Raw genomic sequence first — 12,395 nt, forward strand, 5'->3', positions numbered from 1 at the left:
CTGTTGTGGAGAAATCGAGATTTAATATTTGCAGTGCCCTACAGTTAAAAAATCATCCTTCAAACAGCACATTGTGTTTTAACTTAATAAACAGCAACCAGTATCCAGAGCCCAGGAACATGGGGGCACAAAATATCTTTCAAGGGAAACTTGGAAGGTGAATGAGCCCATGAAGACAAATGAAAGTCTTACGTACACAAATACTTTCATATCTGCCTGGCCCTTTAAGACCAAAACGACGGAGTTCATTTGCATTTAGATCTCTTTGGCTCCCTCTTTTCATCTAAAGACAAATCCTCACAAAGGCTGCTTAATTAGACCAAATTAGATTTCCACCTAGTGGCTTGTCATTCATTAGAAAACGCTGTTCTTTTTTTCTATTTTGGTAATTATAGGCTGGTCTCACAGTGTTCACTTCAGGCTCCAAGTATGACTTGCATTCATGATTTTGTGCAGATGAGAGGAAAATTATTCAGTCGCATCGAGTCTGCCCATTTTACAAGTTGGATAAAGATCATCGCTGGAGTCTTTTATGTAATGGGGTATACTCTTTCTTAAGTTCTAAATGATTAATTGTAATAGCATATGTACAAAGTTTGCAAGCAAAGCTGCAGTACTAGACAGAGGTACCTTTCTACACATGTAGGATTCTGTACTGGGGATCTTTGGTTATCAGCAATTCCACCCTGCTGCAGCAGATCCTGCCCTTGAGTGTAGAACAGAGGGGAGGGGGCAAGCTGGGCTTGTGTGGTTAAAGCCCCCAGGGTAGAAGTGCTCCCTGCAGCCCATGAGTGCCACTGTGTCTGACCCAATGAGGGGACACCTGTGTCCCTCTGTCCACACAACCTCCTGCAGCCGGCCTCATGCAAAACATTGCTTCCAGAGGGGAGCAGTGATCCAAAATTCAGGCCTGAGGTGGATCAGTCAGGAGCACATCAGTGTAGGCTGCATGTATAGCTGGGTTAGCAGCATCCCTGCCCTTTCTAGAAGATTTGTAGTGCCAGGAGTCCAGCTGCACATCAGACCCCCAAGCACTGTCCTGCCAGACTCCATGAAAGTTGCTTGCCCAGTTATCTCCCCATAATCTGGAAGGCTCTCACCCCACTGCAGGGAACACCAGCGTTGTGATCTCTCAGTCTGAACACAGCCACACTCCTCATTTCACCCTATCCAACCTCCTCTCCCTTGGCCCTTAGTCACAGACACATTCATTCCCTGCCTCAGTTTCCCCAGCTGTTACAGCGGGATTATCACTTGGTGGCACATCCTGAAGTTTAATCAATCAGGGCCAAATTTTGTGGCCCTTCATCAAGAAAAACTTCCTCCGTCTTTGACCTTTAATGTTTATGAGGAGCTTCAAAGATAAGTGCCAACTTATTCATAATAATCTTCCTGGGAGGGGAAGTTAGAAGCAGTTAGCGGCACGCAGCCCAGCAGCCACCAGCCCTGCTTGGACTTCTTCTGCATCAACACATCCAGATTTTAACATGCATTTTAATGCTATTCTTGTTTTCTCACCCATTTTTGTGAGAGATGGAAAATAAGTTTTTCACCTTTAAAAAAAACAACAAGCAAAAAGCTGATCAAATTTGCCTTTCTCAAAACACTGAACATTCCCTTTCTCATCTACCTAAACCTGATGTTGAGTTACTGTCCCCCAGAGGCTTTCAGTAGCTCAGTTCTGATGTATCCCTGCACTTTGTAGCTCACTGCCTTCTTAGAGTGTAATCAAACATCAAGCTAAGTAGCAAATAAATCTCCCGATCTCATAAGCTGCACAGCAAGATCATGTAAATGCAAATGAAGGGCTTGATTTCAAGCTGTCGCGGGGGGAAGGAGGGAAAAATGCTGGGCCTTGTCACTGCCATCACTTCACTCTGCAAGTGCAGTAAATCTGCAATAATAATAGTAATGGCAGCGTGACGGGAGGCTTTACTGTACAAGGGGGTGTAATGAAAAGTGGAACAGAAGGTAGGGAAGGAAGAAGGGCCTGCCGGGTTGAAAATGCAGCGGGTTTGCAGGCATCTATCGGCAGGACGGAGCTGATGGGGAGGGGATGGGGCAGCCCTGCTGAGCAGAAAAGGGGATCTGCGGATCTGCCCAGCATCCCCTCCCAAAGGGCTGCAGGAGATGCATGGATTAAAAACCAAGGCCTCCATCTCTCATTGTACCCTTCTGCACACAGGCAGGTGCCTCACCCCTCTCTATCCCAGCCATCTTTAGCAAATTAATGCAATGTGTGTTGATGGATCATAAATGCCAGGGGATGGAACACAGATGAGATTTACAGCAAAACCTGTAAGCCTGCAAGTTCATTTACTTTGCTTTTCTTTTGCAGCTCACCCGCCTCTTACACACACAGACCTGTGATCAAGCCCAGCTTTTCCTCCGCAGCAAACATTTTCCAGCACCATCAGACACTCAAACCCAAATACAGGGCTGCATGATGAGGAACCTACCTAGGAAGGGCTATGGAGCTCAGTACTCCCAGCACCACATTTGCAGCCAACCAGGGCATCCCACTGACCACACAGCTCCAGCACTGCACTGCTTGGAGCAGCATCCTCCAAGCACAGAACACACCCCTGGTTTAAAGATTAGAATCACCTTGCTCAGGAGGAAGGGATGCATTAGCTGAGTCCTTACCGAGAGTTTTAGAAAGCAAAGCCTCAGCACACATTTCTTGCAGCCCTGGAAAGAGGCATTCTCTGCAGGATGCACTGGGGGTGCTTCAGGAAAAAGCCCAGAGTTGTGTTTCCAAATAGGCTAGATAAACAGTATTTAAGATGCCTGATTTTCCTCACTGAGGTCGTAAAGGGAGAAAACTTGCAGAAGGTACCCAGAGAAAATTAGGACTGCCTGGGATGCAGAGAGAGACGGTTTTAATTAGAGCCAAGAGGTGGGAAATAAGGCAGAGAAATGACATCTTAATGAGGTTTAATGAAGTTGTCTGCTGATGGGCACAGCTGTCAGACAGATCTGTATTCCAGCCAAGCAGCTTTGTGACAGTCTAAACCCAAACACGAGAAGCAGGGCTGGAGCTGGGGAGGAAAAAAGGACCTTCTGCACCAACTTTGGCTCTCTCCCACCACAGCTCATGGCACCGCACACCTACATTGCCTGAGGACAAGCAAACGAAACCAACCCACGAGGTCGCAACAGCGTTTTGCTAATTTATGAATGAGAAAGGCTAATCTTTGATTACACTCAGCAGGATTCATCCCTGCTACATCCTTCCCCGTCTTTGCTTTTGTGGGTAAGATCCTTTGGCATGCAGCCATAGTCCTCCGAGCCCATTGCTTTTCTTCAGAGCTGCAGATTCTCTCCATGTTCAACATACTGGACCAGACTTTTTTATTTTTTTTTCTCTTTAATTAATTATCCAGCACCTTCAACTTTATTTATTCAGTGCCAAGCGGCTGTAAGATGCCACCTGATCACAAACAAAACCAGCACACACTCATTTTGAGGTAAAGGAAATGCCCGACTGTGTTAACATTTCGCTCTGCAAAAGGGAATTTCTTCCATCTATGGAGCTGTGTATTCAAAGACCTGGAAGCCACTTTGCCTCTTCTTCCCTGCAGCTTCTCAGCTATTTCCTCCCACTTGCCACACCTTCACCCCAGCAGCAGATTCTTGGCCTCACTTAGCTGACCCAGGATCAGAATGTGAGCCCAGGGTAAAGCCTTCCCTCATGCATCTGAAGAACGCTGTTCAATTTCCCTGCTAGATCAGTGACAACTCACCTAAAAATAGCTGCCGTACAAATGCCTGTAAATACCAGAGAAATAGATCAACTCTGAAAGCTCCTTTATCATTCCTGGCACCAGTTTATGTGTTTTGCGTGAGCTCCCTAACTCACACCCAGCGTGCACATATGGTTTAGCATCGCCGTGCGATATTTCAATGGCAGCAGTGCTAAAAACCCTCTTGCTGCCATTGCTGCACACAACTGCAAGGAACGGTCCCTTCCTCTGCCAGAGTTCTACGGGAGGCAGCAGGGAGAAAGCAGCCATGTTATGCACAGGTTTAAGCAGGTAGCTGAGTTTGTTGCTTTCAAGAAGCTTACTGCTCGTGTCTGCTTGCACCAAAGGGTCCATAGCCTCACGCAGGGCAAGGAGACTGATGGAGTTTACCAAAGGATCTTAGTAAGTCCAGAAAATTTATTTTCTGGTGAGCTTGTGCTGCTGGGAATCACAGGGATATCACATCAGTTCCATGAGTGGGTGGATTTAATGGCCCCAAGGTGTAGGACTTCGCTCCCAGACCTGGGAAGCCAATGCCCTGCTGTACCTGAAGTCCTGGTATATGGCTTTGCATGCACAGAGATCTCAGCCACAGAGCAGTATTTCAACATTGCTATTTGCCGACACCTACAACCCCAGGTTCCTCAACAGGCTTCACATGGAAAATAACCCATCCCAAGGCACCCACTTTGTGCCTCAGGGCTGCAGGGAACGGAATGCTTCGCTCTGCTCCCTCTACCCATCAGGAACACACACACCACCCCGGCTGCCAGCTCTCACCCTTCCCTCCTCCATGGCCTCTCTTTCAAGCAGCAATAAGGTTTCAAGACACACACATCCTGCAGTGACTTCACCATGGAGATGGGAGGGCCGGGACAAAAGGGTGAAGGGAGGTCAGTTAATCCCACAGACAACACCAGGCTGGGATACACATGGGCTGGGTAAGAGTTCATTTTGAAACTAAATAGAAATGAGATTACTGAGCTCAACTTCTCTTCTTTTCTGTGCTATAAACCCCAGGCTCTGCTCCCCCTCCTTCATCCCCCTTATCCCACCACGACATGCCTCGCGTCTTGATTATTCCCAGGCAGGAGTGGCAGTGTGATTATATTTGGGGGAGTTTTTGGAGGGCAAACAACTTGGAAGTGAAATACATTAAAGGCATTTTAAGGTCAGCTGCTGAAAATTTACACCTGCAGACACTATGGCTAGGCACCATAGCCCAAGGAGAAATTAGTCAAACAATTAGATTAAAACCATATACATTGTCAAGGTCCCTATCTCTAGCATGGCTGGATCACCTGATAACACTCAGTTGTGAACTTGTACCAAGTTCGGTATCCCGCAGGCTCCAGCCCTGAGGAAGCCTCACAGTTATGAATTCTCCTTTGCTTCTGGGTCCGGACAGTGGGATCCATCCAATGCCAAGAGCTGTCAGAGCCATTGCAGGCACTCACAGCCACATTCTATGCATGATCTTATTTTCAGAGGGTGTAGATCATCAAACAAGGTCTTTATTCTTTAACCTCATCCTTTCACAGGCAGAACTGGGAAAGCCTCTGAGAAACTGCTATACCCTGCCAGGCTTGGATTTTGCATACGGGCTGTACATCGAAAGGACAGATGGAGGAGTCCCTGAAGGTATGGCAATGCCACTAAAATATACAAGTCCTAATGCTAACAGGGACTCTCCCTCCCAGTGCTCCTCATTACTTCTCGCAAAACTGGGGCTGAAAAAAAAACATTCACCTACTTCCACTAATATTACCCAAATTTCTCGGTGATTGGTAAATCTTCCCTATCATCTTGGAAACGTCTATAGGATCTCACAGACCCCAAGCAGAGAAAGGTACGGCAGCTGCAAGAGTGCTACATATATATGGCTGCTTTGTAACTCAAGGGGTCTCCTTCTCTATGCTCTCAAGGATTACCCCATGAAATCAGACTTGCTGAGGCCCTCATGCACGGCGCACAAACCTTGTACCATTCTATGTCCCCAAATAAAAGTTACCATCACCTTTTTCTCTTGGCCTCACATTTCCTTTCCTTTCCAGCAATAGGCCACTGGAACACGATAAAGCCTAGGACAAGTTTAACTCGGAGTATGCCCCGAGACTTCATCACCATGAACCGTGGAGCTCTGAAGGCTGGTTATACCACAGCCCGGGAGTTTAATTTGTACTACAAGGAGAAGGACATTCGGCGCAAAGATGACGAATACAGTCGCTTTAGGAGATCTCCTCCTCATGTTCCTGCAGACATGACCTATGGCACCCCAGCACGGTAAGGAGGAAGAACAATATTATCCCTTCCTACCCTCACATTTGCAACACTCCCACATCTCAGCCAGCACAGTTCCCAAGAGAGAAGTGACCCAAGATCAGACATGCTGCTATGGAGTCACAGCGTTACTTGCAGGCCTTGCCACCTGCTTCTAATCCTCCACAATCACCAGCCTAAATCTGGTCTGCATGCCACAGCACATCCCCAGTTCACCTCTGGTATTAAGAGCTTGGAACTCCTTCAAATATATGTTCTATGCCAATTCTTTGACTTAAAGGAGCAGGGAGCTGTAAGCCAGGATAATGGCTTCCTTGGGCAGCAGGTGACGCTGAGGCAGAGCAGCAGCTTTTTTACCTGCTCACACCAGTTGCAATACTCTCATGCAATTAAGAATGAGTTCACCACCCTGCATTTAGAAGTGGAAAAAGTGACCCATTGGAAAAGTCCCTCTAACTCCAATTCCTGATTATCCACTGTGCTGGTTGCTCATAAGCAGTTGTGAATAGGGGTTCTGTAGGGGAAAAAGGCACCTGTCCTCTACAGCAGCACAAAGGGGCTAGAGGACACAGGGTGCACTGGAAAAGCCAGATCAATTCCAATGCAAACAAATACTAAGACCTCCAAAAAGGTCTCCAAAGCAGCCCCAATGCTGCTACAGCACAGACTTCTCTTGCTCTGTGCAGGTCTGGACTAGACATTAGGTTTCATTTTAAGAGCTGGGTAATAATCACTACCAGCCAAATAACAGCAACAAATTCTAGAGAAAAGACATGATGAACTGCACTGTGTATTTTACATGATAGTAAATGGGCTTTGCATATGCAAATTGAATGGATTTTAAAATGGTATTTAATGACAATTTTCGTAGCAGACATTAACATTAATTGCATCAAAATGAAAATGCAGCATTAGCTTGCTGTTAGCTGCAAATGCCCCAGCTATAAAGCTTTATCTTTATCAGTATCAGCCCTCACCAATGTGACAGGGCTGCTCTGCAAATTGCAGGCAAAAGGGCTTTTATGTTGCAAAAGTATCCCCCAATGTAGACCAAATCAACATCAATTTTGCTTTATTTCTTCATAAACGGAGGTTAAATGGCTGCCTGTAAGAAGTCTAGGCACGTTCCAAAAGTTTTAAGGAAAATCTGCAGACCCCACGACCGCGGAAGTAGCAAGAAAGGGCTTTTAATTTAAAGTTATTATTGTGCAACTTGTCTGCTCCTTAATAGCTACCTTTTATGCAGACTGATTGTATTTATCCCCTTACTTTAAAAGCGCGTTATAGACAAAATCAAATTACCAGGATCACCAAGGAGTTGTTACAGCCAGTTGGGTAAAAGTGGGGAATTTAACTCCCTTTTCACAACCGACGAGTTAAAGACACTCGTGTGGGTAAGCAATCCCAGCTGGGACTGTCCCAGTCACCACAGATCTGTTTCACCAAGACCCTCCCTGCTAAAATTCAATTGCCTGCCAGCATCCTCCTGCTTTCAGACTCCAAGCCCCGTGTAATTCTGTTTCTTCTCATTGCCAATTGGGAATATACTTGCTGTTAAGGTACACGCTTGTCTGGGGGCAAAAAGGTAGACATCAGCAGCATGCAGCCCCTTTCCATGTCAACAAGCACTTGCCTGCCTTTAATAACATCCGCTTGGATAAAGATCTCTGAAGTTTTCCCATTGAGAACAGTGTGTGATGCCCCCCTGCCCAAGGCACAGCACAGATGGTGCAGCCGAGGAGCGAGCGCTGCTGAAGGTACCCGAGTGTCCCAAAGACACCAAGGTCAGGAGCTGTCCCCAGGCTCACGAGTACAAGCCCTCCTGGATCATCCCAAATGGAAACAAGCTGAGATAAATGCTGGGGTTGCTATTAGTGCCTTATTAATCACACCCCGGCCCTGCTGCTCCCTCTAGCACAGATCACTTTCTGCTTTCCATTCTGGTGGATGCGTGCTGCATGGAGCATCTCAGCAGGCACCTCACAGGCATCGGTGAGAGCTTTCTGAGGCTCTGGGGCCCGCTTCCTTTCACAGGATATTTACCTTCAAAGGTCACCCATGCCCTCTCTCTATTAATTCCCTGTGGGCACCTTCCAGGGGAGAAAAGCAGCTCTGCTTTTTTGCTGATTCCCCCCATTCTCTCCCTCCCTCTTCCCAGAGAAATGTTTGCTACGAATCATGTGGCAGCTTTGTTGTGAGAGTCATAAAAAGGACATTTTTCATCTCTCCTTTTTCCTGCTCTGGCTCCCTCTCTCTCTCGGTATCAGACAAAGATTTATTCCCTCCCTGATGCCTGTGGCATTCGGAGCTGGGAGGGGTCAGGGGAGGCACTGATGGGACGATAATAGATAATGCAGCAGTTCCCCAGGGGCTTGTCCAGCTCCATAGCTGATCCATCAGCAGGCAGCACTCATGCCAAGGTCAGCAGTAACGAGGATGCAGTGGGGTCCCAGCCCACCCCACGGGGCAACCTCCAGCCAGGCTCCTCTGATTCACACTCCAGCTTCTGATCTTTACAAGAGCTGCCTTGTGCAAGCCACGATTTGCAAGAGTGCATGCCCACTGGGTGCAAGCACTGGAGTAACAGCCATGCTGCAGTGCAAATGCATTCAGCTCCACCTGCCTCAGCCTGCATCCCAGCTGCAAAAACATCTACAGGTTTTCTTTCAAGGAAAATGCCCATAGCAATACCTGACCTCCAGGAAATGAGCCCATCCTATCAGTGCAGGCTCTTTGTGCATGGCATGTTGCGTAGCTATAAGACATTTGCAGCACAGGATTTCTGTTCTGGACTCAAGTCTTCCCTCCTTCCATTTAAAATAACCTCACACGCTGTGCTAATAGCAGCTGTGTTGCTCAACCCCCAGCCTCTTCATGTAGTGTTCCACAAAAGGGAGGATGCAAGGTGCTGTGTGGGCTGAGCCCTGATGGTACTGGAGATCCAAAAGACACAAAGGGACTTTGAAGACCTGCAGGATCCTCACTGGTGTCAATACAGCACTTAGAAACCCACAGTGAATATCCAGATAAATATTTAGCCTCCCAAACTTTTCTGATTGAAATTTACTGCGCATTGAAATTAGTGTGTATTAAATTATCATTATTGGAACCATAAGCCAGCACAAGGATATGGATGCTGTCTATAGCAAGATTTCAAATTATATTGATTTGCACAAGGTCACACAAGGAGTTTGAAGGCAAAAACATCCCAGCACACAGTTGGCATCCCAAGCACCAGCTTTATCCCCAGGAGCCAGGGACACATTCCAGCAGTGCCAAGTGCATTCTGAGCATGAATACAGTCTAGCATTTCCAGGGCTGCTTTCAGAGAAAGGCTTCTCTTTTCCTAGAGCAAGTTTACTCATTCTGCCTTCCAATCCCCACACACATTCCTGCACACAAGAACCGTGCAAACATGCCATTCTCTGCCATCCTACACCTGTACTTCCTTCAAACCCTGCATGGCCATAACCCTGCCTGAGCCATGCTGCCATCTACTTGGCAGTTGGCCTGTAGGTTGGGCTGACCTTGGGTGTGCTGGCAGGATTTCCCTGGCACTCTGTCATCCCCACATCTCCTGCAGGGTCCCCCCTACTGCCCACCTTCACTTCAGCCATCCCCTTTCCCAAATTTCACATCCCATTTTCATTCTAACTTCATCTCCTCCTACCATTCCGCCTCCCATTCTCTACAACCAGTCTTTATTCTTCACCAGCTGCTTTCACCGTGTTTCTGCAGCAAACTCACCCCTCTAAAGCATTTCTTCACTGCAGCCTTTCCTCTACTAATTGACGTAACTAGCCAAAGGCATCAGTTACCCAGCACCTCCTCTTTCCTTTGTATCACTTGCAGTGGCGTGATGCTCTGCTGACAATTGTCTCAGTGGCCTTTAGCAGCTCAGCTGTTACACTGGGTACTCCTGCAGCTTCCTGGCATACCTGGCTGCTCTGTCCTTATCATTCACCTTTCCCAAGAAGAGAGGTTTCAGTGCTCATACCTGTGCTTTTTAAGTGGCCTGTCCTCCCAAAGTGCCCATGCTGTTTGCACGCAGCCAGAGCAAAGTTTAGAAAGCTGCCCCCAAATGCTGCTTCAATATTCCCAGCATCTCTTTGGCACACAAAACGCATTAGCAAATTTATGTTTTTGAAACACTTAAAGTGCATTTCAGGTCATTAATGTATAACCCTGCAGGCAGAAAGAAAAGCTTAGCTATCCAGCTTCCTCCTGGAAAGAGCCCATCAGGAAGAGCTGGGCAGGCAAGGAAGATGAATATTACAGCAACCCTTGGTCTGCAATCACTGGAAGCAGAACAAATAACACGTAAAGCCACAGAGACTCCCCCCTACCCCCAAGATTGGGGCAAACCAAAGTTTTATGGAGGAAAAAAAATACATCTGAGCACTGACAAAGAAAAAATATGAAACTATTACATAGAGACTGACTGGAAGTGCTGTCAGGCTGAAGAGACCAAAAAATGCAACCAAGTTAAAAAAATAAAATAAAATAGGCCTCCCATCAATTCAGATAATTGCATTCCCTACCCAGCTCCACTGCAAAAGACACTTTGTGCATCTGCCACCATTCTCACGTTGCTAAGATAAAAAAAATTTCTATTTCAAGAGTCATTTCCTTGTGTTGGACACCTCCCAGGCTGGGATGTGCTCACGTTGCTGTGCGTGCTTTTGCTATTGCCTGGATTGCTCTGCTGTGTGCCCACTGCTGCACGTAGGCCTGCAGTGACCCTGAGTGCACCATGCAGATGTTGGTCATCCTGCAGCTGCAGTGAATAACTTCTGAACTAATTCAGGCTTTTGGGTGAGGAGGGAAGCAGTCAGGGTTGGGTTGGGCATAAGGGAACTAGGAAAAAAGAACAGCAAAGATTTCCATCCCTTATTACCAAGCGCATTATGCTGAGTAGAAAAGTAGCTTTAACTCCTGTACAGGTCCATGAGTTTCTCCCTATCAATAGAGCTGGCTTTTACCAAAAGAACTTCTACAAACTAAAACTACTCATTGCCCCTCTGGGCTTCTTTCCCCTGCAGAGACCTTCCCACCTCACCAAAGAGGTTTGAGTGTAAACAGGAGGTCAATGGGAAGACCTGGTTCTTCAATTTGTTTCACTCAACATTATGGATTTTAGGTGATTTTAAGGGGGAATCATTTCCTTCCAAATGGAACACCCATCAGGGTGGCCTGTGTCTGTTGGAACAGCTCTGCTCCATAGCCAGATCCTACCTGGGTGTATTAGAGAACAGCACAGAATTTCAAGTCAGGAAAGAGAAATTTACTGCAGATGGATCTAAATAACCTTCAACTAAGTCAGCCATGGGGCATCCCCAACCCCCAAAATCAGTGCTAGCGCACAAATGAACCTTGTGAAGCTGGTTATTTAACAGGTCAGAGCTGGTTTGGTATCTCTGCTTCAAGACACACATTTCCTTGTGCACATTCAGGACTGTTACAAGTATACATCTCACTCTTGGCCTGAGAGGGAGTAGTAAAGCAAATTGGTGTTCTTGTAACCATGTGTGCTCTTAAGTACAGCTATGAGTATCTGATAAATCTTTTAAAGTGCATGTTTACAATGGATTTTATTCTTTTTACTGTTCGGTACGTACGAGCCCTCTGAGCAAAATAACGGATCCTCTGACACTTGGAAGAAGCCACTGCCTTATTGGCTGCCCACAGTGAGATAATTTATATTGGTGTTCGTCCAAATTACAAGGATTATAAAGAAGGTTCTGAAATTCAGAGTAATCAGTGCTTCAATGCATGGATCCTGCTGCTGCTATACGGGTGAGAGACCCACTATTTCAACGTGAGTTTTACCAGTGCAAAGACTGCAAAAAAAATTGGTCCCCAAGTGTTTTCTACCAATTTTTCTCTTGTTATTTTCTTCAGTGGTTAATGGAAAGCGAGGACAAGTGGAGATCATTTAAAAATGATCTTTTGGGCCTCTCCATGGGTTTATTGCCAGGACCTATTTAGAAGAGCATAAAGCTGTAAGGGGCCTATAACTTCCCTGTGTAGTCCATGAGCTTCCTAGGAAAATGAAGAGCCATTGCATTCGTGCTCTGCTTGTTTCTCCATCCCTCCCTCTTCTTGCAAACACTCGTGCATGTGTGTGCTGGGACTTCTGGAGCTGCTAATTGAATTCACTTTCGTGAAAGCGTTAACAAATTGTAAGTGACCTTTTATACAAATTTCAAAGTCAAGAATTCAGCCCTAACCACGCACCCCTCTTCTGCCATTCACTGCTATGCAAAACCCACAAACAATTAAAAGAAATAACAAAGAGCCCAGCGGCCCTCTTTCCTAATTAGCTGCAGGAGGCAATGCTGGGGAGTGTGGCTAAGTGCTTCAATTACC

At 46.5% G+C, this 12,395-nt stretch overlaps 1 protein-coding gene and 1 long non-coding RNA gene across 4 annotated transcripts in view; one reads left to right on the forward strand and one right to left on the reverse strand.

The window, feature by feature from the left end:
• CFAP77 (cilia and flagella associated protein 77) overlaps positions 1-12,395 on the forward strand; it is a 51,604-nt gene that overhangs the window by 25,358 nt on the left and 13,851 nt on the right. Inside the window, exons 1-3 of one of the 2 annotated variants that reach the window (XM_072352922.1) lie at positions 4,630-4,687; positions 5,288-5,387; positions 5,801-6,029. In XM_072352922.1, coding sequence (XP_072209023.1) covers positions 4,679-4,687; positions 5,288-5,387; positions 5,801-6,029 — 338 coding nt within the window. In that variant the 5' untranslated portion in view covers positions 4,630-4,678. Of the gene's footprint in view, positions 1-4,629; positions 4,688-5,287; positions 5,388-5,800; positions 6,030-12,395 lie in introns of those variants that run through there. The other variant, XM_072352921.1, reaches the window with a different exon arrangement.
• Positions 1-12,395, reverse strand: part of LOC140260501 (uncharacterized) — a 31,490-nt gene that overhangs the window by 12,627 nt on the left and 6,468 nt on the right. The window lies entirely within an intron of this gene.

Source organism: Excalfactoria chinensis, chromosome 18, assembly GCF_039878825.1.
Source record: "Excalfactoria chinensis isolate bCotChi1 chromosome 18, bCotChi1.hap2, whole genome shotgun sequence".
Classification (NCBI taxonomy): domain Eukaryota; kingdom Metazoa; phylum Chordata; class Aves; order Galliformes; family Phasianidae; genus Excalfactoria; species Excalfactoria chinensis.